Below are 27,573 nucleotides of genomic sequence, written 5' to 3'. Positions count from 1 at the left end.
CATCCCTTCAAGTTACTGAAGTTACTGTTATCAATGTCTAGTTTTCTGCCAAGGATATCTTTTTGTCTTCTTTGAGCTTTGTTGTCAAGGATGTTAGTTTCTCTAAATTTGATGTTAGCTTCTCTACCTTCACACTTTATGTAGCACACATTCCTGTGGTAACAGATTCCTGCTGGCCAGTAGAATGGTTCAGTAATACTAACATTATTAAATTTTTCTGTGTGGTCCTCTGGCTTTCTCTGTGTCCTACTGTGATTAACTGTTGCAGTGTCGACAGGGATTATCCCAACTCTCGTAGTTTCTTCTGAATAACTGAGAACGCTTTCAGTAACTTGAAGGGTAATTCTATTGTGCTGTAAATTTACATTACATGAGCGTCTCAATTATCAGTTTCATACTTACTGTAATTTCAATAATTTTATCAAATAAAATTGCTGCTGGCTCTTGGAACTCAAAGACAAAGTACTGTGAAGGAAAGAGAAACACAGATCATTATAATGCAGCCTGATAGATTAGGCTCCATGTTTGTGAAGGATACATCATTAGCCATTAGCTTTTCCATATGCGCTGCAAGACACTAACCCAAGTGAAAGACACTATATAAATGCAAGTTGTTCAACCCTACTTGCGATTTTATGACAGATCTGGTCATACGTTGCCAGTGTTTGGGATCAGGATTATTTCAGCAAATTTCAGTCACAGTTAATGCAGTGATGTGCGGTTTGTTGCTGGATACACTGTGGTTGCTGGAAGAGTCTGAGATTTGTACTGAGCGCTTTGACCTCACATGTTTGTCCAAAATGAGATGCAACTTGAGGAGTATGTTTGGGCTGGGCTAGGGGCAATGTGGAACTGCACACAGCCCAAGGTGCAGGAATCAAGACACTCACCTCGTTGTAAAACGGACAATTGGTGGACTTTTGTGTCAACGTGTGTTTCTTTTCTTCTCCCACCTTCACATAGACAACAGGGTCAATGTTCACACCGATTAATTTTCGTGCCTGATAAATGTTGACCTGAATCTGTGAGAACATGAAAACCATTAGGATTTCAGCTTGAGATACCCAATTCCCTGTGTTGAAGCCAATCTTTGTGGAGTCCTGTAGCTCAGTGGTTAGAGCACTCGCTTTGCAAGCGAGAGACCTGAGTCCAATCCCAGGCAGAGGGCGAAACCTTGGGCAAGTTTCCTTACTCCACACAGAGCCTAATAATAATCCCTCCAAAACCAAAAACAATAATAAATTGGTCATTTTCAATCTACGACTGTTTGTGGGACATTGCTGTGCAATTGGCTGCCGCGTTCGCCCACAAATATACAGTCAATTCACTTTACAGTGTGTTCTGTGAAGCGCTTTGGGACGTCCTCCCGACGTGAAAAGCGCTATATCAAATGCAAGGATTATTATTATTATTATAATCTTGCACAGCTCTCAAAATGACCTGACTGAATTTAAGGATTTTCCAAAATTTACATACCCTTAATTTTTAAGGCAATGGTGTTTTTAAGACAGACTAATGAATTTCAGGCCTCTGGTCACGGTTAAGGGATTTACGAGGATTGAGGATTTTGAGATTGAGACTTCTGGCTCACCAGTTATTTCAGTTTAGGGCGCCCTTGTCATTTACAGCAGTGTAAAAACACATAACACAACAAACCAGTGGTTCACTTGTGTTACAAGTGTAGCAACCTACCTGGAAGTTCTGGATTCTGGGTGCCTCCAACTCAGCTTTGGGGAAGAACCTGCAACGACTGTGAACAAAGAACAGGTTATTATAATATTAATCCTTGCATTTGATATAGTGTCTTATCCCATCTTCAAGACGTCTAAAAGCACTTCACAGAATATACGTAAAGTAAAAAGCAGCAGCCAATTGCGCACAGCAGTATCTCACAAACAGTCATGAATTGAGTGACCAAATTATTATTATTGTTTTTTTTTTAAGGCATCAGTATTCCCGGAAAACCGATCCGCCAACCAATTAGCAACCGGTTTCTTACTTACTGCTAGGTAAACATAGGTGTGTAGAGTAAGGAAACTTGCCCAACATTTCGCCCTGCCTGGGAATCAAACCCAGATCCTCTCACTTGCAAGGCGAGTGCTCTAACTACTGAGCTGCAGGACTCCACAAAGTTGAGTTGTTACATAAAGCTTATTTGAGCAGACCAGCTATCTGTCACTTAAATGATGGACTGTTGCTGACCTTTGCTGAGGTACAAATGTGACATTGCTAATATCCACTTCACTGATGTCCACATCCTCGTCACTATCATCCTCAATATCATCCTCCTTCACCAGCTTCCGCCCTAGAGCCCGAGTCTTCTTATCCAATTGCTGAGAATCAGAACTGCTGGAGAGAGAGGGAATGACAGAACGTGGGTGAGAAAGAGATAGAGTGAGAAAGACAGATACAACTCTGGCCAACGGGTTGATGTATCATCAATGTATCTTAATTTAAATATGGTTCTTATTTAAAAAAAGCCAACAAGACTTACTCAGAGGATATGAAACCGTGGTTCTGGATAATCAAGACGTCTCTGAATCAATGAAAAAAATGAAAACACTTCATCAGAAGTTTTAGGAAAAAAGAATTTTGTAGATCAAGGTGCTGCAGAGAATGCTCTTACAAACTGATTGATTTTTTTAAGCATATGAAAGCGACTGACAGAGTTGATAAAAACTTGTACAATATAGTGACAAGTTGAAGTCCCAGAGGGCAGAAGAACAGAATCAAAAAAATTAGGCAGAACCTTATTTTAACACAACAGGCAATAAACACAATAATATTTTATGTGGGAAGGTCAGGAAAGGAAGAAGACAGTGTCAGGGTCCCCCTGGAATTGAAATGGCTCCAAAGAGACCCTGGCAATAAGGCCCAGGTGTTGTATAAAAAAAAGGCCAACCTGTGTGGCTCATAAATGAGCCTTGGTAGTCCAGACCTTAAATTGACATTCCACTTCCTGCAGGTGTAGGGGAGGGTCCAATATAACGTGAAACAAACCACACTTTGCACTGACAAACAGTGTGGTTGCCATTACTATTATTCACAGGGATCTTTTTGTATAAAATGTTGACTTACCTATCACTTATATCAACTATAAAATCATCTTCCATCCATTCCCCCACAGACCCCTCTACTGGTTGGTATCGAATTTCCAATTCCACCAATATCTAGAAGTCAGAAGACAAAATGATTGGATCTCTTTCATAAATTAAGCCTCACCCTCCACTTGAAGGCGCTTAGACGCTCCTAGAGTCAATGTCACAAGAGTGACATGAATGAGATGGCAAACATATGTTGGCTCCACACCCAAACAAGAGGCTACACTCCCAGAAGAAGCTGGAAAGCCACAGTAAGAGGACCAGTTGGTGTGGACCTCTCTCACTTTAGAAGTGCATGGGATTGTACAGTGCACTGAAATAAAATCATATCCTTTTTTAAAGAGCCTTGAAATGGAGCAGAGTCACGGAACACAGCTCAGATCCTGCAGTTTTATTTATAACTAGCTCTAGCTACGCTTGCAACCAAAGGATCCAATATGGAATGTAGATTGACACATAGACAAACATTTCTTCTGTATCTATACACATCTGGGAATACTCCTGTGGGAGAACTCCTTTTGGGAGGACTCAGTGGGAGGAATCGGCGCTTTAAAAATGTAATTTTATTGTTGTTGCCACGACTTCGCTTCGTCTGTGTTCTTTATTTTGTTCACGCCGCTTGGCTACGTGCGTGCTCTGTGACACAAGATGCCACAGCACCACGGTCAGCCAGCGTGGCCACCAGGTGTAACTGCAGTGTGCATATGTAGGTGCTCTGTGACGATGCCACAGCGCCACTTTGACTCTGTGGCCACCAGGTGTAACTGCAGCAAAAACGCAAAACTGAAAATAATTCATGAGTGATAGGAGATACCCAAAAACAAATAAGCCCAAGTCACTCCAAGTGCAAGACCTTTCCGATGAAGTATAAATCATGACTCTACGTTAATCGGTTATTGAGATCCTTCTTGAAGCGCAGACAGACATTGTTTTATTAGTATAGAAGACAGACAGACAGACAGACAGACAGACAGACAGACAGACAGACAGACAGACAGACAGACGATCTCATAGCATAAAATTTACTTTTATTCACCTGTCGTCTGATCTTTTCAGGTCTGTCACTTTCTATAGCTCATCTCACTAATGTTGTTCTCTGTATAACTCCCTCTCAGTGGTCTCTGTCCTGAAATTGTCCCTCTCAAGCATCGACAATGTAAGGACACTCACCTCTGTCAAAGAGTTGTTCTTGTCCACCAGGGCTTCCCTCAGGATTAATCGGCCTGTTTTGATCACTTGTTGAAGGCTGATCACTAAAGAGCCAAGCAGCCTGAAAGGCAAATAAGAAATATACAAAAAGATGTATTTTAGCTTTGCTTCCCACCTCCTTTATAGCCCTCCTCCTGTTCCCCATTTAGCCCATTCCATCAGAACATAATTGGGTCCTGTTTCCTGTCCCTTTTCTCCGTCCCCTTAATAATCTCACTGCCCACATATCTATCTGAAAGAAGTTGACTGCTCTAGTTAGACATCTATTTATAATAATCTGTGCATTTGATATATAGCACTTTATCACGGCGTTGAGAAGTCTCAAGCACTTCACAGAATATATTGTAAAGTGGATTAAATGCAAAATGCAGCAAACAATTGTGGATCGAGTGATTTTTTTTTCTTTTGGGGGATTGTTACTGCTGGAAAGTGATCCGCCAATCGACTATCGACTGGGTTCCTACTTACTGCTCGATAAGCAGAGGTGTGTGGAATAAGGAAACTTGTCTAAGGTTTTGCCCTGCTTGGGAATCGAACCCAGGTTCTCTCGCTTGCGAGGTGAGTGCACTAATCACTATGCTATGGGACTCCACGTTTACCAACCACCAGAGCTGCCAAGTCCCCAAAGGTCCACCATACCTTTACAAACAATATGGTACACTCATTTGCTAGCCAAGGGAACTTGGTGCAGGTTGAATGTAAGTCTTTGCCCACCTGTTGCTGAATAACTTGCTGCAGTTATACACTTTGATCTCCAACGTCTCCTCCACAATATTTCGTCCATAGTGAGGCCAGCGGAAATCCTGAAAAATTATGCAATTTTGTCTTCATAAAGGATAAGTGACCTCAGGTAATGGTGTCCAGATTCCGCACAGATATTACTAATTTGTGCTTATCAGGTATGGATATTTTATAGATGTTTTTTCTCCTATTCATCAACGTGACGTGATGGGTGGAGCTGAGATGTAGGGTGCAAGCTTGCCACCCAGTGCTCCCTGAAACTACCCACAAAGGGGATCAGAGACCACCCACGTGTGGCTCTTCCCTGCAATTCATTATGAGGACAAAATGGGAATCTTTTAGTAAATTTAGGGTAGCCACTGGGAATTGGTTCTGCACTCAGAGGGTAATAATAATCCTTGTATTTGATATAGCACCTTATCACATCATTGAGATGTTTCAAAGCATTTCACAAAATATAATGTAAAGTGAATTAGGTAATCTTCAGCTAGCACAGTTGATGCCAAGACATTGAACTCTTAAGAAACAGCTAGAGACTGTAATGGGAAGTGGGTAGGGAGGGTATTCTCGAAGGGTGAGATCAAATAGGCCAAAGGGCCTTCTTCACCCTTTTTCAGCCTTCTTCATCTCTTGCGATTGTGTTTTCAGGAGATATTTTAAACGTTTTCTACCCCAAAGTCCTCTTGCGTGACTTCACTGCAGGGTTCTATGTGCTGATACAGATGAATTGCCAAGATTTCACCTCAACTCCACCTATCCCTCCCCCATAGCCCAAGCCATGCTGAGTCTAATTGTCAACTCAGCCAATGCCAGCTACATTGACCTCGCATCAAACCTGGGACTTTTATGGCTCGAGCCGAGAGCCCAGAGTGAACTGCGTCCGGAGTGAGGCGAGGCCAGAGTGTGAGGGAATTTGGTGAGAGTGGGAATTAGGTGCAGAGGGGGAAGTGGGGGCAGGCTATACATCTTTGTATCTATATAAAGATTGTGAAGATGGTGTGCAGGTAAACTTTGAGGTCTATCACATGTGGGAGTCGATGGAGGGCGCCTTAAGCCCGGGCGACTTCATCTGCCGCAAGTTTCTGGAAATCAGGGAGCTTCAGCTGAGAGTAGCTGAGCTGGAAGCCCAGGTGCAAACACTGCGCTCTATCAGGGACAGTGAGAGGTTCCTGGACAGTATGGTGGAGGAGACCCTCACTCCCCTAGGACTCAGTGATAGCAACCCATCACTGTATAGGAATCATGAGAGAGGGGTACTGGAGCCATCAGGAGGTCAGAGTTCAGGAACAGGACTACTCCCAGAGGAGCCCAACACACAGCCACATGCTAAAAGTGATTGGGTGACAGTGTGACGGGGAAAGAAGAGGGCTTGTGCAAGGCAGAGCACCCCCAACAGAGTACCGGTCTCAAATCAGTACTCAGCATTAGCAATTGAGAGCGTGGAAACCTCCCGTGAGGACAGCAGTGAACATTCTGTCCAACAGGACAGAGGCATGGATCACATGGGCAACACTGTTCTCATAGGGGATTCAACAGTGCGAGGCACTGACAGGATCTTCTGTCATAAGAATCGTGAGGCTAGGATGGTTTGCTGCTCCTTCCTGGTGCGAGGGTAGTGGACTTTACCCAGTGTGTGGACAAGATTCTTCAGGGGGAAGGAGAATGTCCAGAAGTCGTGGTCCATGTGGGGACCCACGATATTGGGAAGAAGAGGGCTGAGATACTCCAGGGCGAGTATCAAAAGTTGGGGAACAAACTCAAGGCCAGAACATCCAAGGTGGTGATCTCTGGGTTACTCCCGGTGCCTCAGGCAACGGGGCACCATAATGAAAGGATCAGGCATATGAACGACTGGCTGGAAAAATGGTCCAGAAAAGAAGGTTTCCGTTTTGTGGACAATTGGGACCACTACTGGGGGAGGTGGGATCATTACCTTGCGGATGGGCGGCACTTAAGCAAGGCAGGGGTTAGCTTCCTGGCCAAGAGATTATCGAATGCTGGGGGGCTAATTTAAACTAGTGGTGAGGGGGGATGGGTATCCCAGGATAAACAATAGATTAGGGAATAGAGGAAAAAGACAAGTGGGAAATATAGAGCAGGTACATGTGGACAATTTCCTCAAATGCATGTACCTAAATGCACGTAGCTTAGGGAATAAGGTTGATGAGCTGCAGGTTCAACTGGCCGTAGGGGGTTACGATGTGGTAGCAGTAACTGAGACATGGCTCAAGCCAGGACAGGAATGGGAGATAAATATTCCAGGGTATAATGTGTTCAGGAAGGATAGAGAAGGAAGAAAGGGTGGAGGCAGTGGCAATATTAGTTAAGGATACAATTGTAGCTGTAGAAAGGGACGAGACTCTAGAGGGCCCGACAACAGAATCGATCTGGTTAGAGGTCAGAAATAGGAAAGGAGTGGTTACACTGATAGGGGTTTACTATAGACCACCAGAGAGCGGAAAGGAGATAGAAGAGCAGATCTGCAACCAGATCACGGACAGATGTAGGGCGAACAGAGTTGTCATAATGGGGGATTTCAATTATCCCAATATAGATTGGCAAAATAGCAGCGTTAAGGGCAAGGCAGGAGAAAGATTCATCAACTGTGTACAGGAAAATTTTCTTGAGCAGTATGTCTCCAGTCCTACAAGGAAGGAAGCATTGCTGGATCTTGTCCTAGGGAATGAAGTAGGTCAGGTTGAACAAGTTTCGGTAGGGGAGCATCTAGGTAACAGTGACCATAATATTATTAGATTTAGATTACTCATGAACAAGGACAAAGTACAGTCAAGGGTGAAAATGCTTGACTGGAAAAGAGCTAATTTTGATGGGCTAAAGAGGGACCTAGAGTTGGTGGACTGGCAAGTAAGAATGGCAGGTAAAACGACTCATGAACAATGAGAAATCTTCAAAGATACGATAGCTCAGGGTCTAAATAGATATATTCCCACAAAAGGGAAATGTGCGAGAACCAAGCCAGCCTGGATGACCAGGGATATTCTGTCTAGGATGAAAAAGAAGAAGATGGCGTACGACAATTGGCGGATGCAAGACACTGAGGATAGCAAAGCGCATTATAGAGAATGCAGGAGTGATCTTAAAAGAGCGATAAGACAGGCTAAAAGATCGCATGAGAAGAGGTTAGCGGGTAACATAAAGGGGAATCCTAAAATATTTTATAAGCACATAAAGGAAAAAAGGTTAGTTAAAGGTAGGGTGGGGCCAATCAAAGACAATGACGGCAATCTTGTTGTGGAGGCAGAGGGTGGCTGATGTACTGAACGAGTACTTTGCATCTGTCTTCACAACGGAAACGGATGCCCCAAATGCCACAGTATTGGATGACAGGGCAGAGGACATAGATCAGATTACTATAGACAGAGAGGAAGTTCTGAAAAGATTGACTGGGCTCAAAATTGATAAGTCACCAGGACCAGATGGGTTTCACCCAAGGTTGCTGTGGGAGATACGGGTTCAAATAGCGGAGGCTTTGGCCATTATATTTCAATCGTCATTGGACACAGGAGTGGTGCCAAGAGACTGGAGAGTGGCTAATGTTACCCCACTCTACAAAAAGGGGCAGAAAGACAAGCCCGGAAATTACAGGCCAGTCAGCCTAACTTCGGTAATAGGAAAGCTACTGGAGACCGTAATCCGGGACAAAATAAATCTCTACTTAGAGGAACACGAGGTAATTAGAGACAGCCAACATGGATTTGTTAAAGGCAAATCTTGCCTAACAAATCTAATAGAATTTTTTGAAGAGGTGACTGCGAGGGTTGATGAGGGAAATGCGGTGGACATTATTTACATGGATTTTAAAAAGGCTTTTGACACAGTACCGCATAAGAGGTTAATAAAAAAACTGGAGGCCCACGGTATTAAGGGGACAGTAGCCGTTTGGATTAGGAACTGGCTGAGTGACAGAATGCAGAGGGTGGTTAATGGGTGTTTCTCGCAATGGAAGGAGGTGTGCAGCGGTGTCCCCCAGGGATCGGTATTGGGACCACTGCTCTTTCTAATATATATTAATGATCTGGACTTGGGCATAGGGAGCACTATTTCCAAGTTTGCAGATGATACCAAGTTAGGTCGGGTAGTAAATAGTGAAGAAGATTGTGACGGACTGCAGGCAGACATACACAGAATGGTGGAATGGGCTGACATGTGGCAGATGGATTTCAATGTAGATAAGTGTGAGGTGATACACTTAGGTAGGAAAAATGATAGGAGGCAATATAGACTTGGTAGCTCAATCTTAAGGGGGTGAACGTACAGAGAGATCTGGGCGTTCAAGTAAGCGATCATTGAAGGTGGCAGAGCAGGTAGATAGGGCAGTAAAAAGGCATTTGGTGTACTGAGCTTCATTAGTAGGGCATAGAGTATAAGAGTAGGGGTTATGCTTAATCTGTACAAAACACTGGTTAGGCCTCAGCTGGAGTACTGCGTCCAGTTCTGGGCACCTTACCTCAGGAAGGACATTAAGGCACTGGAAAGGGTGCAGAGGAGATTCACGAGAATGATACCAGGAATGGGGAACCTTAGCTATGAGGACAGGCTGGAAAAGTTAGGACTTTTCCCATTAGAGCAGAGAAGGTTACGCGGGGACCTGATAGAGGTCTTCAAGATCATGAAAGGTTTCGACAGGCGAGATAGGGAAAAGCTGTTTCCGCTGGTAGGTGTGTCTGTGACTCGTGGTCACAGTCTTAAGATATCTACCAAAAGAAGCAGAGGAGAGGTTAGAAGAAATGTTTTCACTCAGCGAGTTGTTAGAATTTGGAATGATCTGCCCGAAAGGGCAGTGAAGTCCGATTCGATAACAGCTTTTAAGAGAGAACTGGATAGGTATCTGTCTTCACAGGTTTGCAGGGTTATGAGAAGAAAGCTGGTGATTGGGTTAATAAAAGTCAGTTGCTCTGTCAAAGAGCCGCACAGACTCGATGGGCCGAATGGACTCCTTCTGTGCCGTAACATTCTATGATTCTATGATTTTATGAAATTATTATTATATTATTATACATTGAGCGGGGTCTTTACAAACAGAGCCTTTGGAATCCCAGCCTTCCACAGCACAACTCTAAGGCCTATTTATTACAAGGTATAAGGTGAATTTTACTGTGGGACCAACATTAAACTACTTTACAGCTGTTACTCTGGTTCTCTGATGTAAAAATAGATTCTGGGATCTCCACCCTCTTTGCTGAAGGAGTGGCTAAATTGTGCAAACACTAACTACATAGGTCAAAGTGAAACTCCCTGAATGAATCACTGCACTGAGTGATCTGAATAACATTCATGAAGTTAGGTGCTCATACAGGACTTGGCAAAAAATATTTTAAAAATTGAAAACTATTTTGGGGTGGGGCAGGTTGCTTGTTTTGGGATGTAAGTAACTCTTTGACACACAAGCATGAAGTTAGGATCAAATTAAGGGTCAGCTTTGAGCTGTGAGCCCACACCAACCAGGAACTATATGGCGACTGTCCCCGACTCACTTACACAGATAGGACCCTCACAACCAGCAGACAGAGGAAATTTTAATTTCACCAGTTTGAGGGTACACTACAATTCAGAGATGATGCAAACCACTGCAATGTTTATTCTCTCTATCTGCCCCCTCACCCTCCCCAAAATTATTTTTTTTAAATGGAAGGTAAATTGCAGGAAGGGTTAACCATATGCAAAGCCCATGTGCACAGAGGGAGCTGCAGATGCAGCTTAAGTAAGTAAATTAACTTAACCCAACCCATAAATTATGATCACCAATGAAGGGAGGTATTCAATATTTGTGCCTTCTCCTCCACTTACTCTTTGGCGAGCTGGGACTCAGCCCTTACCAGGCTGAAAAGCCTGGCATTACAGAGTTAAACAGGCACAATTATCAGGTGTGTCCTCATCAACGCACATACTTTCACTCGACAAGGACAGAAGGGCTCTGTGAATGCCTTTGTTTGCTCACTGCCTCTCTAACAATGGGGCTTGAGGGATGGGCCAGAGTTCTCCCTCTTAAATGTCATTCTACATCACGTGTGGCAGATTTGCTGTCGGGAGGGACGTTCCAAGGCGCTAAGAACATGCAGTGAATAAGTTCCACAAAGGCCACATTCCACACTAACAGCCCAGCTTAGTTGTGATCAGTGAGTGGGTTCTCCATGGAATACAGTGTTGGGAGTCTCACCTGATTGAAAACAGCCTCAAATTCACATTGTGCCTTCCTGATGGTGTGAGTAAAGCCTGAATAAAGAATAAAAAACATGTTTGATCTTTCGCATCAGTTATTACAGCTCCTACCCAGGCTGTTCCAAGTTATTCGCAGCCCACAATTTGCATAAATTCCACAAACCCCCTCTATCCCCCACCTATAGATAATAATAATAATCCTTGCATTTAATATAGCTATGTCGCCTTTAATTCTGAAACAACATTTGGCAGCATTGAATCATTTGTAGCACATTACAAAACAGAACAGGGCCATTCGGCCCATCAAATTAGTGATGTTTTTCTCCACAAATTGTCTAATCGTGACCACATCACTCCCACCCTCGCTCGCCTCCACTGGCTCTCCATCCCCCAGAGGATCGAGTTCAAGATCCTCATCCTCACCTACAAGGCCATTCACGGCCTCGCTCCCTCCTACCTCTCCGACCTGCTATTCCCCTACTTACCTGCCCGTACCCTCCGTTCCTCCAGCTCCGGTCTGCTCCACATCCCCCGCCCCAACCGCCCTACCATCGGTGGCCTTCAGCCTCTCAGCCCCGAGGCTCTGGAACTCTATCCCCAGTGCCTTCGCCGCTTCCTCCCTTTCCTCCTTCAAGGCCGGTCTCAAGACCTTTCTCTTTGACTGTACCTTCAGCTCCGCTCTCGCCTCTCTACCCCCTCCTCACTCCCTCCCTTCCCTCCCCTCACCCTGACCATTTCCCCCCAATGGTCGGGTCCTGACCCAACTGTACAGCACCTTGGGACGTCCTCCCGACGTGAAAGGCGCTCCATAAATGGAATCTTGTTGTTATTGTCTAATATAATCCCACTCTCCTGAGGCCTGAAATTCCACCTGGTCTCAGCTGTAAAACTGGCTCTTAAATGTCATTCTACATCATGCCTACAATTTCGCCCTGCTCAGGAATCGAACCCAGGCCCTCTCACTTGCAAGACGAGTGCGCTAACCACTACGCTGTAGGACTCCACTTGGCCAAGGTAACAGAGGGCAATCAATATTCCCATTTTCTCTTAAAATGTTAAAATCCTAAGGAATTGTGTAAAATTCTTCAATTAAGTCTTCATTTGGAAGACGGTTCCTTTTTTATAAAACAGAAAAACGGCTTCCAAACTACATCTGTGCGTAATTGGTAGCTGTGTTTCTTCCACAAAATAGTCAATTCACTTTACAGTATATCCTGGGAAGCACTTAGCATGGTTGAAGAAGAAGGTTTTCAGATGGGACTTGAAAAAGAGAGAGGGCAAGGCAGATAGAGTGAACGAGAGTGTTCCAGAGTTTCAGGAAGGAGTGGCTGAAAGCGCGACCTCCAATGGTAGGGTAGAGGGTGCGAGCGACAAGTAGGAGGCTGGTGAAACAGTTGTGGATAGAATGACCAAATTATAATTTTTATTTATTTATTTATTTTGAAGGGATAATTACCCCCAGAAAAGCAATCCACCAATCAACCAACTGTGTTCCTACTGACTGCTAGGTTAACAGAGGTGTGTGGAGTAAAAAAACTTGCCCTGCTCGGGAATCGAACCCAGGTCCTCTCACTTGCAAGGCGAGTGCTCTAACCACTATGCTATAGGAGTCCAATTGGCCGAGGTACCAGAGGACAAATCAGGGTTCCCAGTTGAAGGATAAAAAGTAGGGAAATGGAGCAGAAAAATTAAAATTTTCAAAGAATTCAAATTTAATCCTGAAAAGGACTCCCCCATCTAAAAGGAATCCTGAGCAATCCACTTAAAACAAGTAATACATTTCTAGTGTCACATGTAGTTAGGTAATTCTGTACAATGGAGTCTAGTGTTCATTTGAACAGTAATGACCCCAGCAGGTGCTTCTCAACCCATCAGCCAGTCATTGTGGGTGGGAAAGGCACCAGGCTCTCTACCAACCACCTCCCCCAACCTATGAGCTGGACAAATGAAGGATACAACTTAGAAACACTAAACAATAACAGCAGTGCATACCTCTGAATATGAGCTTAATATCTCGGTCATATTTCCCAACAAGGTTGGTAATTTTCTTCAAAGTTACGGTCAAAGACATGCTGGAAGTTGCTCACTTCTCAGACCTGTCCTTTCTTCAAAAGTTATTCCTCCAAGCCATTCCCAATTTAACTTCGGCTTTCTCCCAGATCTCTGCAGCCTGTTTTAATCCTGACAAGTTCTCTCCCTCAGGTAGAGTGAGTGTTCACTTGCTGCAGGGAACTGCCCTGATTGCAGGAGCAACTTGCTCGACCAGATTTTTTAAAATAACTTTCATCCTAACACGCCCAATTCTGCAAGTGTAGAAAAAAGGTTTACTTCCCTCCCCCCTACACACTCACCCCCATCCATCCATCTATCTGTCGTTAATAATGCTTTGAAAACAATGTCCAACTACTTCCTTACACTGAAAGCTAAACTGCATGGGTCACAAGTTTCCGAACTTAGATTTGACATTTATAAGGTATACATAAACATATACTTAACCCTCTCATCCAAGCAACTATGTATTGTTAGTTTTTCTTCCTGGTTCCTACAATATTTGGCATGTACAGTTCAGTTTCAGATAACTCATCTCAATTGCTGCATCTGAAATGCAAATTGTCTCAATCACGGAAGTTTTCACATCACCTGAACCCTTTGCAGAAATTACAAAGAACTTATTAAACATCTTCTATCTCCGCCACTTCCTCTTGTTCGTCACAGTAACTTCGAAGAGGTTGTTCATGAATAAGCTAATGTGATTTTTCAAATTAAAAGTGTTTGGGTGGCAGTGTCAATCCTGTTCCATGCAGATATGGGTTTGAACCACAACCTTACCAATGCACGATTTGGGGTAAATTAACAATCTTGTTCTGAGAAATGCAGGTTCAGTGCATGGTGCTGTTGAACAGTTGTAATAAGCATTATTATTACTTGACAAGTTCTAACCCAGTGCCATCCAAACTATTAGAGTGGGCCCATCAAGAAGGGGCCTCCCTTCCCCCCGCCCCCGAAGATTCGCAAAAGTCTGAGTAAGTCCATGCTTGATGATCTTCCACTTTTTTCTTGAAATATTTCTTGATTTCCATTTTTTTCTTGAATGAATATTTCTTGATTTATGGTATGTCAAGAAAAAAATATTTGCTGGCCAACTATAAAGTTTGTCATTACTGCTCTAGAATGTACTAAAAGAAACTTGAACAAGACCAAAGGAATTCAGTGGGCTTCTGGATCATCACAGGCAAACAGTGTGATGCAGCAGTAAACGAGGGCAACAGGGCGTTGGGCTAGATTGCAAAATCAAATGAGTTCAGATTCCTACATCACATGATAAATCTCTGGTGCTCTGGCCGGCAACAGGTAAAGTAATGCATGCAGCTCTGGTGGAATAATGCCCCCATGTGGAGAGGGAAAAGCAGCATCTTATATTTGCAAATCACCTTTCAGTTAAAAAAATCCTTGTATTTGATACAGCACCTTATCATGTGTTTTAGACATTTCAAAGTGCTTCACAGAGTATACTGTAAAGTGAACTGACTGTATATTTTGTGGGTGAAATAATCTTAAAGTCTTAACAAATGCAATAATAATAATACTTGCATTTGATATAGCATTTTTCACGTCGGGAGGACGTCCCAAAGCGCTTCACAGAACACACTGTAAAGTGAATTGACTGTATATTTGTGGGCGAACGCGGCAGCCAATTGCGCACAGCAATGTCCCACAAACAGGCGTAGATTAAAAATGACCAATTTAATTACTGTTTTGTTTTGGAGGGATTATTATTAGGCTCTGTGTGGAGTAAGGAAACTTGCCCAAGGTTTCGCCCTCTGCCTGGAATTGAACTCAGGTCTCTCGCTTGTAAAGCGAGTGCTCTAACCACTGAGCTACAGGACTCCACAGTAATCTGGGCTTTAAAAAAATACTAACTAAAGGAATACTAGGAGGCGTACAAAACAGTGAGCGATGCAGGGCAAGGTGTGACAGGTCTGATGACTGAAGACTTGGCTACTAATGGCGGAGCAAATAATAGCCAGTTAAAAGAACGGCTGGAGAATATATTGGAAAAGTGGAGTGAGATCACGGAGATCTATGATGACTTTGCAGGACCTAACAAGGTCTATGAAGTCCAGGAAGAGACTGGGTGTATTTTATTGCATGAAAAACACGTGCTAGGCATTGTGACAGCTTGTTATCTCGCCTCTAATTATATCTAGCAACAGGTTTAACATGACTTATTTTAACCTTCCCATTGGAAGAAATGCAATACAATAACATAATTTGTATTAAATACAAAATAATACAAAAAAGACAAAAGTTTAAATATCTGTACAAAATTATATAAACTGGTTTGTAATTCTGGAGAAGGATGCGCTCTCGAGTCAGGCCGAGGGAGAAGATGGTGAAATTGGTGGTGGTGGTATACCTCAGAGATGAGATTAAATGTGAATGTACACACACAGGTCCAGCCAGTAGTGTTTGTTCCCTTTAATCAAAGGTTAGAATAACTTGCAACCACTTGCTCCATGGTGGTAAAGCTGTCCAGAAAATCTTCTTCTGCGATTCCATACTTTGTATACTGGTGCACGTAGGCTCTAAAAAGCAAGAGGTTTAAAGTATTACTTTTGATTCCTGCTAAAATACCCTTTTCTCTTCAATTTATTTGGTTTGCGCAGCTCTGCCTGAAGACCTTCCTCTTTGGTCACCTCCCACAGCTCAGCATCATGCTCCATCACTGTCAAGCGCTCTGGGACACTACTCTGCGTAAGGGGCACTATATAAATGCAGGTCGTTGTTCTGCTCCTTGTCATCACCAATGCCATTGACTATCAAGAGGTGATGGGGCCTTTCATGTAAAAGAAATATTTCAAAACCCTTTATACATTGACATTAATCAAAAATGCAGTTAGTGATGTTATAGAAACAAACAGAAGCTAATTTTCATCAGAGAAATAAAGCAGCCAATTCATGAGATTTTTTTTAGGTGAATTTGGACAAGGGATAGAAGCAGAGGTTCCCTTCTTAAAAATACGTTGTTGACTTGTCTCTATAAAAGGAGTGAACTCAAATTTATGATAGTGCTGGACAGCTCTCATCGGAAATGGACACATGAAGTTCCAATGGTAAGTTAGGGCTAAATTGAAGAATCTTCCATAATTCTGCACAATCAAATTTAAACACAAGATGGTTTCACAGGCAAACCAAGTGGTACATAAGTGCAGGAGTAGGCCATTCAGCCCCTCAAGCCTGTTCCACCATTCTATAAGATCATGGCTAATTTGTACCTTAACTCCAATTACCCGCCCTTGCCTCGCATCCCTTGATACCCTGACTTAACAAGTATCTATCCACCTCAGTCTTGAAAATTTGAATGGATTCAGCATCTTTAGAGGGGGAAAAAAAGAACTTAAACAGAAAGAGAATGCAAAACAATAACTCTGAAGCTGAAGTCTTCAACCTCTTGTTTCCTTCTCTTCACTAACCTGGAAGCAAACATATTCCAGGCTTTCCTCACAACACTATCCAGCGGCTTCAGGACCGACTGACTGTTACTGACCATGGTGGCCGATCTTTCATATTTGTTGAAGGTTTGGGAAGCTTGCCACACCGAGAGGGCTGACTCTGCTGGTGTCCAGGAGGTGTACAACGCCTGATCGTTAAACCCACCTAGAAAAGCAAATGATCCTCTGTGGTAATAATGCAATGAATCATAGAATTATACAGCACAGAAGAAGGCCATTCATCTTATTGTGTCTGTGTCGGCTCTTTCGAAAGAAGAGATTATCTACTTCTCTCTTAAAAGTTGGTATCGAATCAGCTTCCACCAGCCTTTCAGGCAATGCATTCCAGATCCGAAAACATTTATCCTCACCTCCCCTCTAGTTTTTATTTTTAAACAACTATTTTAAATCGGTGTCCTCGGGTTACCGACCCACCCACCAGTGGAAATAGTTTCTCCTTGTTCACCCTACCGAATCCCTCATAATTTTGAAAACGTCTATTAAGTCTCCTCTTAACCTTCTCTGATCCTTGGACAATAATCCCAGCATCTCTAGCCTCTCATGATAACTGAAACCCTCATTCCTGGTACCATGCTGGTCAATCTCCTTTGCACTCTCTCCATTGCCTTGATATCCTTGATAAGTGTGGTGCCCAGAACTGAACACAGTCTCTTGCTGAGACCTAACCAGTGTTTTACAAAGGTTCATCATAACTTCCTGACTTTGGATTCTATGCCCCTATTTGTAAAACCTAGTATCCAGATCGCTTTATAATAAATTAGTCACTCAATCTACAACTGTTTGTGGGACTCTGCTGTGCGCAATTGGCTACTGCGTTTCGCTCACAAAATAGTCAATTCACTTTACAGTATATTCTGTGAAGCGCTTTGAGATGTCTCAAAGACATGATAAGGCACTATATCAAATGCAAGGATTATTATTATTATCATGGATCATAAGAACATAATAATAATAATAATAATCCTTGCATTTGATATAGCGCTTTTCACGTCGGGAGGACGTCCCAAAGCGCTTCACAGAATATACTGTAAAGTGAATTGACTGTATATTTGTGGGCGAACGCGGCAGCCAATGCGCACAGCAATGTCCCACAAACAGTCGTAGATTGAAAAAGACCAATTTATTATGGTTTTGGGTTTTTGGAGGAATTATTATTAGCCGTGTGGAGTAAGGAAACTTGCCCAAGTTCGCCCTGCTGAATTGAACCCAGGTGTCTTGCTTGCAAAGCAAGTGCTCTAACCACTGAGCTACAGGACTCCGAGAATTAGGAGTAGGCCATTCGGCCCCTCGAGCCCTGCTCCGCCATTCGATAAGATCATGGCTGATCTTCAGACCTAACTCTAATTACCTGCCCTATCCCCATATCCCCTAAACCCTCTGTTTTTTAAAAAATCTATCAGTCTCAGCCTTGAAGGTGTTCAAGGACTGAGCATCTACAGCCTTCTGGGGTGGTCAATTCCATAAATTCACTACCCTCTGAGTGAAGAAATGTTTCCTCAACTCTGTTATAAAAGGCTGACCTTTAATTTTAAGACTGTGACCCCTGGTTATAGATTCTCCACCCGGGGGAAACAGTCCCTCAGTGTCTACGTTATCAGCCCTTTAAGAATCTTATAAGTTTCAATAAGATCTCCCCTAATTCTTCTGTACTCTAGAGAATGCAGCCCTAGTTTATTCAGCCTATCCTCATAGGTCAGTCCCCTCATCCCAGGAACTAACCGAGTGAATCTACACTGCACCCCCTCGAGGGCAAGTATGTCCTTTCTTAAATAAGGAGAGCAAAACTGCACACAATACTCCAGGTGCGGTCTCACCAAGTCAGCAAGACTTCCCTACTCTTGAACTCTAAACCTTTTGCAATGAACGCTAACTGCCGTTCGCCTTCTTAGTTGCTGCTGCACCTGCAAACTAACTTTTTGAGACTGGTGTACAAGGACATCCAAATCCCTCTGAACACTAACACTATCTAATCTCTCCCCCTCTAGAAAATAATCTGTTTTTCTATTTTTGCTACCTAGTGAATAACTTCACACTTCCCCACATTAAATTCCATCTGCCACCTACTCACCCACTCCCCTCGCCCACCTATATACCGTTGCAATCTTTTTGCATCATCCTCAGAGCTTACTCTCCCACCGAGTTTAGTGTCATCCGCGAATTTAGATACGTTACATTCAATGTCCTCGTCGAGATCATTGATGTAAATTGTAAATAGCTGAGGCCCAAGCACTGATCCTTGTGGCACTCCACTAGTCACATCCTGACAATTTGTGAATGACCCGTTTATCCCTACTCTCTGTTTTCTACCCGTTAGCCCCTCTTCAATCCATGCTAATATGTTCCCATTAATCCCGTGGGCCTTAACCTTGTGCAATAGCCTTTTGTGTGGCACTTTGTCAAATGCCTTTTTAAAATCTAAATATACTACATCTACTGGTTCCCCCCTATCTAACCTGCAGATACATCTTCAAAAAACTCTAAAAGATTAGTTAAGCATGACTTCCCTTTTGTAAAGCCATGTTGACTCTGCCTAATCTTGTTATGGTCTTCCAGGAATCCCATAACGACATCCTTAATTAAGGACTCAAGAATTTTCCCTCCCACTGATGTCAGACTAACTGGTCTATAGTTCCCCATCTTTTCTCTCCCACCCTTCTTAAATAGTGGTGTCACGTTTGCAATCTTCCAATCAATGGGAACCGTTCCAGAATCCAGAGAATTTTGGAAGATCAAAGACAAGCCATCCACTATCTCAGTAGCCACCTCTTTTAAAACCCTAGGATGTAGGCCATCAGGTCCAGGAGATTTATCAGTTTTAAGACCTGACAATTTACCTAAAACCATTTCTTTACTAATATTAATTCCTCCAAGTTGCTCGCTAACATTGTCTTCTTGGTTCCCCTCTATTCTTGGTAGGTTTTCAGTGTCTTCTAAGGTGAAGACAGTAGCAAAGTACTTGTTTAATGACTCTGCCATGTCTTTGTCCCCTACTATAATTCCCCCGTCTCTGCCTGTAGCGGACCCAAATTTACCTTTGACTGCCTCTTCCTCTTTATAAAAACTCTTGCAGTCTGTCTTTATGTTCTTCGCTAGTTTGCCCTCATATTCCATTTTCTCCCTCTTAATCAATTTTTTGGTTCTCTTTCGTTGATCCCTAAAGTTCTCCCAATCCTCGGGTTTACTACTCATCTTAGCTGTTTTTTAGGCTTCTTCCTTTAACTTTATACTGTCCCTAACTGCTCTAGTTAGCCACGGTTGGGCCACCTTTCCCGTGGCATTCTTATTCCTCAAAGGAATATGTGCTCGCTGGGAATTTTGCACTATCTCCTTAAACGTCTGCCATTGCTGGTCTACTGTCAAATCCTTAAGTCTAATTTCCCAGTTTATTTTGGCTAAATCCTCTCTCATACCTGCAAAATTGGCTCTTCTTAAATTTAAAACCTTTGTTTAAGACTTAACTACTTCTCTCTCTAACTTAATGCTAAATTCCATCATATTATGATCACTTTGCCCTCGAGGAGCCTTAATTTCCAGTTTGCTGATCAGCCCTGCTTCATTGCACAAAACAAGGTCTAATATGGCCTGTTCCCTGGTTGGCTCCTCGGCATACTGATCTAGATAATTATCCCTAATACATTCTATAAACTCTTCCTCTATCTTACTTTTCCCAATTTGGTTGTCCCAATCTATGTGCAGATTTAAATCACCCACAATTAATGTTTTTCCTTTACTACATGCTCTGCTAATTTCCTGATTTATTCCTTGAGAGATACTGTGACTGCTGTTCGGGGGTCTATAAACTACTCCCACTAGAGTTTTCTGCCCCTTGTTGTTACGTACCTCTACCCATACTGACTCTACTTCCTGCTTTTCTGATTTAAAATCTTTCCTCTCTACTGTTTTTAATCCCATCCTTTATTAGCAGGGCCACCATCCTTCCTCGTTTACCACATTGCCTATCTTTCCTGTACACCACGTACCCCAGAATATTTAGCTCCCACCCTTGATCTCCCTGTAACCATGTCTCGGTGATGGCGACCAGATCATACCCGTTTGTTTCTATTTGTGCATTTAACTCATCTCTCTTGTTTTGAATGCTTCGCGCATTCAGATATAGCACCTTTAATTCTGACTTCGGGCTATTAGTCCTATTCACCAGTACCCTATCCCTGGGCTTCCTTTCCCCGATTGACACCCTTTGCTTCCTTTCCCCGATTGACACCCTTTTCTCATCTCCCTCATTAATCCGCTCTCCCACTTTCATCGGTCCTAATTTTAATTGTAACGGATTACATGTGAATTTATCCCCCCTCCTCCCTTAGTAGTTTAAAACCCTGTCTACCACCCTATTTATTCGTGTTGCCGGGACATTTGTCCCAGCCCTGTTTAGGTGGAGTCCATTCCTTTGGAATAGCTCGTCTCCCCCAATACTGGTGCCAGTGGCCCATAAAGTGAAACCCCTGCCCTCTGCATCACTCTTTTAGTCAGGTAGTCAGCTCTTTCATTTTTTTTTTTGCCTGTACCAATTTGCCCCCGGCTCAGGTAATAATCCCGATATTAACACCTTCGATGTTCTACCCTTTAGCTTAACTCCCAATTCCTGGAACTTGCTCCTGAACTCGTCCCTACCGGTCCTTCCTGCATCATTGGTCTCTATGTGAATCAAAACGATTGGATCCACTCCCTCCTGTTTCAAATTTTTCTTCAGCCCAGAAGTGACGTCCTTCACCCTGGCCCCAGGAAGGCAACAGAGTCTTCTTGTCGCCCTGCTACAGCTGCAGAAAAGTGTGTCAGTCTTCCTGACTGGGGTTCCTCCGCCCCTCTCTTTCAGGTCCTCTTACGCGTCTGTCTGACCGTCACCCAGTCTTGTCCGTGGCTGGCAACGGAATGATCCCTGGGACTCATGGGAGTGTCTGGCTCCAGGATGAAACTGTCTAGGAAGCTTTCCCCATCTCTAATGCTGCGCAGTATCTCCACCTGAGACTCCAGCTCAGAATAGCTTCCTCAGTTGCAGACAATTTGCTGCAGATGAAGTCACCCGGGCTCAGGGCACCCTCCATCAACTCCCACATACCACATTCCTCACACATCACCTGCCAGGTCATTCTCTCCTCTCACTCTATTTATCCCTGTATTATTGTCGTTTAGAAGATATACTTCCCCCTCTGCACCTAATTCCCTGTCATGAAACCAGGCAGAATTAGGCACATGCTTGAAGGGAAGGAATACTAATGCATATAAGGAGCAGGCAGAAGAGTCAAATTAGACAAGGTGGCTAATGGAGAAAAATATCAGCAGGACTTGTTGAGCCAAATAGCCTGATTCTGTGTTGTAATATTTTATGACCTTCAGTACTGCAAGGATTGAGCCTGCAGTTTCTGTTTATATTAATCACTTAGGACCATACTAACCAGTCTCAGCGTTCTGCACCTCCTTTCCTCGTAAGATCAGCAAGTTGGACACAGATGTATTGAAGCGCAGCTCCTTATTTGGAGATATTTTTGCAGCCACAGGAAGCCCTGCAGGGGTCGGCCTCACCTGCCAATCAATGCCTTCACCCACGTCACAAAAGAGAACATGCTTAACAGTCGTTTCTTTTAACATAGAAGGGCAAGCACAATATTTAAAAAGGAAAAATATCAAGGATGTCGGAAAAATGCAAGAGAGTGGGACAATGCAGCTAGCTTTCAGAGAGGGAGCACAGACACAATGGCCTTCCTTCTTTGTTGTAAAGTTCTATGATTCTATAACTTGCAATTTATGTCTTGATTTGCAATTGGGGAAATGAGAGAGAAACATACAACAAGAAATTGCATTTATACAGCGCCCTTCACGCAGAGTAGCGTTCCGGGGTGCTTGACAGTTGCGGAGTCTGGCTCGATCAAAAAGGTCTTTAGATGGGATTTGAAAGTGAGGATGGAGAGAGCAAGTTCCAGAGGGATTGAATTCCAGAGCTTCAGGCCATACTGACTGAAAGCACGGCCGCCGATGGAGGAGCGGAGGGGGCGAACAGGAGGCCGGAGCCAACCGAGTGGAGGCAGCAGGTGGTGGAGATAGGGGTAAGCAAATCGGATAGGTAGGGAGGTGCAAGGGCGTGAAGGGATTTGAAAACGAGTGAGAGGATCTTGAAGTTGATCTGTTCGGTAATTGGGAGCCAATGCAACCTGACAAAGACTAGGGTGATACACCCTCAAAGAGGGATAGGAAAAAGAAAGACTATCAGCCAACCTTCCTCCATTTTGGTGTTAGAGATCAGCATTTGTCGCAAATGCTTCATGAGGCCCAGCCACGTGAAGGTGCTAAACGCCAAGGATGTGTCCGACATCTGTGGAATGCTCATCGCACTCAGCAGCTTGTACTCTGGATGTGTAACTAGAGTCTCCATCAGATCACCTGTAGGTAGGTAGCCGGGAGGGAGGGAAAGAGAAAAGCTCCCAAATTCAATTGTTGGCTCTTAGGTGATGCAATTGCCACTCCTGTGGATTCAGATTTGACCTCACATTACAGAAAACACTAAGTGTTTGGAAATGACCCAATGTGATAAAGTACTAAATCAAATGCAAGTAACATTATAAGGCAATATACATTTATTAAAATATATAAAATAATCTGTTCTCCTACCCAGAGGGCTTCTGCTGTACTCTGTGAGGCACAGCCCAGTACATACGGGCTGCAGGATGCTGCCCAGCTGGTGAGCGATCACTTTATTGACGTCTGTGAAGGAGATCTGTTTGATGTTCAGCAGTTGAGAGCAGATCTTGTGAATGGTGTCATTCTCATGGATGAGCAGTCCGTCCGACGACTGATATAAGTGGGAGAGCGTCAGCACCGAGTTATAATTCTGCACAATGACCTGAAGAAGTCCCAAAGTTAAAACAATTAGAAGGTGGGAATGACAAAATACTCAGTATTCGCTCCATCAGCCAGGTCCTCTTTTTAAAAATGGTTCAATTTTCTATCACACTGATTTATGCACAAATAGCCATGAAGTGAATGATCAATTTATCTACAGGACTGTTAGTCGAATAGCATCATGAGATCCTAATATCTACCGTAGAACAGACTCGGTTTAACATTTCATCCGAAAGACAATGCAACTCTCCTCTCAATGCTGCATGTTAGCCCAGACTAGCTCAAGTGCTGAGTTGAACCCACTATCTTCTGACACAGAGGTGAGAGCAATATCAACTGAATCAAGATGAAAGAAAGTAGATTGGCGTGAACTCTAGGCACCAATTCAATCACAGGATTCTGCTCACACTTCCATTTGATTAAAATTACTAGCCTGAATATCACTGCCAGTTTTATGCTAATTTCAATAGAAATATTTCATAGTATTCTCAGTTACATCTAGATGAACAAAACTACTCTGAGTATTTATATTTTTCATACCTCTCCAGTTCTATGAGGCCAGATAACATGGTTTAAGATGAAGGAGTTTGGGTACGTGTCCCGCAAGCACCCAGTGACGTACGTTCCCAGCCCCGACCCTGTGCCACCAGCCAGGCTCATCGTTGTGATAAAGCCACTCAGCCGATCACACTTCTCCACCTCCTGCCGCACCAGGTTCATAACAGCATCTTCACACTTAGGCCCATGTATGTAGAATCTGAATATAAGTTTACAGACAGAATATTAATATACCTTTGTGTGGGATGGAATATGTGGAAAGAAGATACCTACACCTACGCAAACTGCTGCCGAAAGCCAGTGGAAGCCAGAGCCCTTCCCCATCGTACTCTGCAATCAGCGCTTCAATCACACAGGCCGTTTCTGGAGACAGTGTCCCTTCACCCAGGAGAATAGGAAGCGTTTGCTTTGGGTAAGAGGTGCATTGTACAGCAGCCATGTACAATAAAAAGGAAAGACAATAATGCAGGTGATAAATGTATTTCATACATTATTATGGTGACTTGCTTTAAAAGGACATTTTGCACTATACTTGCAATAACAGAATTAACTATTAAACTAGCCCATAATCCTAATAATTTGCATTTGCACATCACCTTATCAATATTTATTAGAATAGTAAGGGCCTCACAGCAATTTCCCCTTTTGCGAAGGATATGTAAACGTATTCATTGTCATAACTGCCACAATGAAGACTGTTGCTGTCCTACAGCATTTGCAGACTTACCCGTTTGCCCAGTTGTTTCCAGAGCCCTTTTTCTGACAGAAATAGTTCTTGTCCCCATATTTCCAACGGCCAGTTTTTGCGGCACTGGACAAGGTACGGCCAATGACCTTTGACTCCATGTCCACCAGCACAGCCCGAGCAGTCGGCACTGTTGAAAGTGACAAAATGATCAGATCTGTCTGGATGACAACGTGTGAGAACACAGGTGCCTTTTACAGTAACAATAAAGTACTGTTCTAGCACTATGTTTTCATCTCAAATGCTTCCGGCTGTGACATTAAGATGCCTGAACCAAACACAACAACGGGACTAGATTAGATGGCTTATGTTGAGGAAGACAGCATCACAGGTTTGGGGAGCCGAATGACACTTTTCTTTGGCCAGCCGGGTGTTTATGACACATGTGGAAACCGATCATTATGCTTAAGAGCATCCAAACCAAACTGCGAATTTCATGCATCCCACCTACACATGGAAATTCCAGAGATATTTGTTGGAATGGAATGCACACTCTCTCCCTCGAGGGTCGCATCTTACTTACTTAATTCCAGAAAGTATTGCTGTCCAGGCTTACGTTAAAAGCTGTGCGTTGAGACCCACTTCCCTGCCCTTTCCCCACACCCCCTTCCTTGGATGCTTTGCACTTTTTTTCTCTACCTTTCGCCCTCCTTCACCCACAAAGTATACAGTCAATTCACTTCACAGTATATTTTGTGAAGCGCTTTGAGATGTCTCCACGACGTGATAAGGCGCTATATCAAATGCAAGGATTATTAGATTTTTATATTAGGCGCAGGTTGGCAAGAGCCAACGCTTGGGGACCCCAGAGTGTGGTTGGGGTAACTGCTGGAGTCTAACCCACTAAACCCAACCGCACAGCATTCCACTGATCCCATAGCAGTGTTTGAAAGAAGTGTGTCCGGGCCAACAATCCCCCAAATAAAATTGGTCCCTGATTCCATGACTGTTTGTGGGACATTGTTGTGCACAAACTGGCTGCTGCATTTCACCCACAAAATGCACAGTCGCTCCACCTTACGGTATATCCTCTGAAGCGCTTTGAGACGTCTCGAGGAAGTGATATCAAATGCAACAATTTTTACAATTGTACAACTGCCCGGTATTGATGACCTGACACTGCCCGCACTGGACGGTGCATCAGACTCTTCGATAAAGGAATGTTTGGGCGCCTCTTACCGTTGCCTCCGCTTTCTTCGCAGCTGAAGAATCTGTCGAGCGAGGCCTCTCGGTATCGCTCGCCGTCCGCCTTGGCGCCCTGGCCCCGAGCATCGCTGTCCACCACCTCGAACAGCTCGCGGCCCACTTGGTTACCGCACTGCCCCAACTGCACCACCACAACAGACATGGCCTGTCCCCCCGCCCCCGCGGAAAACAACCGTTAACCGTGAGACCAGAGCGGTGCGCGGTTGGCGTGCGGTGAGGGGCGACCTCGGGGCCGGGATGTGGTGCCCTCCGCACCAAGCGAGGCAACTAACCCTCTCCCCGGGAGCGCGGCCTCTCCCCGGGAGCTGCTGACGCCTCACACAACCGCATCAATCACAAAATCACGTTTGTGCAGCACAATTTATATTTCTGCAGCGCCGTTCGCGTCCGGCAAACGCCTCAAAGGCGTCCCCGCGGCGAAACCCTGGCAACGGGGAGCCCCGCGCGAGACTGGACTGACTGACTGACTGACTGACAGTTGGCCGTTGGCAGCGCGCGTAAGCTCTCGCTTTCCCGCGCGCAAACACATCGCCGCACAGCCGACATTTTGTCCGAGGAAACTACAATTCCCATCAGCCTCCGCTCGCGCCACTTTCAGAGCTCTCATTGGTCAGACTGACTGAAGGGGGTGGGGGCTTTATGAGAGGGCAACGCGCACGCGCATTACGACTTTGCGAGTTGTAGCCAGTGGTGGCACATCTCTGTTATCTTCATAATAATTTCTCTCTCTAACATGCATTGCTTTCTATCCCTTCGGCAAGACCACACCTTAACTCTGTCAATGATCAATGCACCCGAAGTACAGTATAGAACAAAGTTCTCAGTGTAAGTGTCTATAATTTACAATGTACCTTGACCTGAAAAAAGTAGAGAAAATTTGTAAATTTCATAAGTTTTTTTTAAATCATTGGTGATGTTCCTGCTTTGTTTTCAGAGGCAAGTTCGTTTTTCTGCTTCCTTTGTTGTGAATTGACTGTATATTCGCCCACAAAATATATAGTCAATGCACTTTATTCTGTGGAGCACTTTGAGATGTTTTGAAGACGTGATAAGGTGCTATATCAAATGCAAGAATTATTATTATTTGTTTAAACTGCTGAAAAGCGTCACATTGATCTTGCTTAACAGGTGTGGTGGTTACAACAATGTGTTATTGTTGTGATGGGAGTTTCAGTGCCTTAGGACGTCCTCCCGACGTGAAGGACGTCATACAAATGTAATTTTGTTGTTGTTGTTGACTATTCCTGGTGCAACTGCCAGCCCTGTTTTTCACGAAAGTGGCTGCTCTTCACATGACGGCCAGGTGGAGTTTACACACTTGAGGCTGACCTTGTTCTCATGATATTCATACAGATGCACTGTCCAATACAATCACCTGATCACCTTTGGGTTAGGGAGGTGACTATAGGGAGGTGACCAGAGGCATGTTCTAAGATGTTTTGTTTCTGGTCTTTTTAAGAGAGAGACG

General features: G+C 43.8%; 2 protein-coding genes across 3 annotated transcripts in view; both read right to left on the bottom strand.

Moving 5' to 3' along the window:
• The window catches only part of fer1l4 (fer-1 like family member 4), a 42,761-nt gene extending 28,434 nt beyond the window's left edge, over positions 1–14,327 (bottom strand). Inside the window, exons 1-10 of the mRNA XM_007909310.2 lie at positions 13,224–14,327; positions 11,230–11,285; positions 5,025–5,113; positions 4,272–4,371; positions 3,079–3,170; positions 2,495–2,536; positions 2,203–2,349; positions 1,693–1,750; positions 891–1,022; positions 403–465 (exon numbers count right to left, since the gene is read on the bottom strand). Of these exons, the coding sequence (XP_007907501.1) occupies positions 403–465; positions 891–1,022; positions 1,693–1,750; positions 2,203–2,349; positions 2,495–2,536; positions 3,079–3,170; positions 4,272–4,371; positions 5,025–5,113; positions 11,230–11,285; positions 13,224–13,302 (858 nt within the window). The 5' untranslated portion in view covers positions 13,303–14,327. The remainder of the gene's footprint in view (positions 1–402; positions 466–890; positions 1,023–1,692; positions 1,751–2,202; positions 2,350–2,494; positions 2,537–3,078; positions 3,171–4,271; positions 4,372–5,024; positions 5,114–11,229; positions 11,286–13,223) is intronic.
• Positions 14,328–15,135: 808 nt separating this feature from the next.
• tubd1 (tubulin, delta 1) lies at positions 15,136–26,393 on the bottom strand. 2 transcript variants are annotated; one of them, XM_042341987.1, is made up of 8 exons: positions 26,079–26,393; positions 24,882–25,029; positions 24,137–24,353; positions 23,366–23,597; positions 22,973–23,137; positions 22,156–22,296; positions 16,706–16,889; positions 15,136–15,817 (listed from the first exon to the last, which is right to left on the bottom strand). In XM_042341987.1, the coding sequence occupies exons 1-8, from the start codon at positions 26,245–26,247 to the stop codon at positions 15,715–15,717; spliced, it is 1,359 nt and encodes a 452-aa protein (XP_042197921.1). In that variant the 5' UTR covers positions 26,248–26,393; the 3' UTR covers positions 15,136–15,714. The 2 variants fall into 2 exon arrangements, with proteins under 2 accessions (XP_042197921.1, XP_042197922.1); XM_042341988.1 differs by lacking the exon at positions 22,156–22,296 and having other exon boundaries at positions 15,515–15,817.
• Positions 26,394–27,573: the final 1,180 nt, after the last annotated feature.

This window comes from Callorhinchus milii, unplaced genomic scaffold (assembly GCF_018977255.1).
Source record: "Callorhinchus milii isolate IMCB2004 unplaced genomic scaffold, IMCB_Cmil_1.0 Scaffold18, whole genome shotgun sequence".
NCBI classification, from domain to species: domain Eukaryota; kingdom Metazoa; phylum Chordata; class Chondrichthyes; order Chimaeriformes; family Callorhinchidae; genus Callorhinchus; species Callorhinchus milii.
The sequence above is the reverse complement of the archived record's forward strand: the minus strand, read 5'-3'. Positions and strand labels throughout refer to the sequence as shown.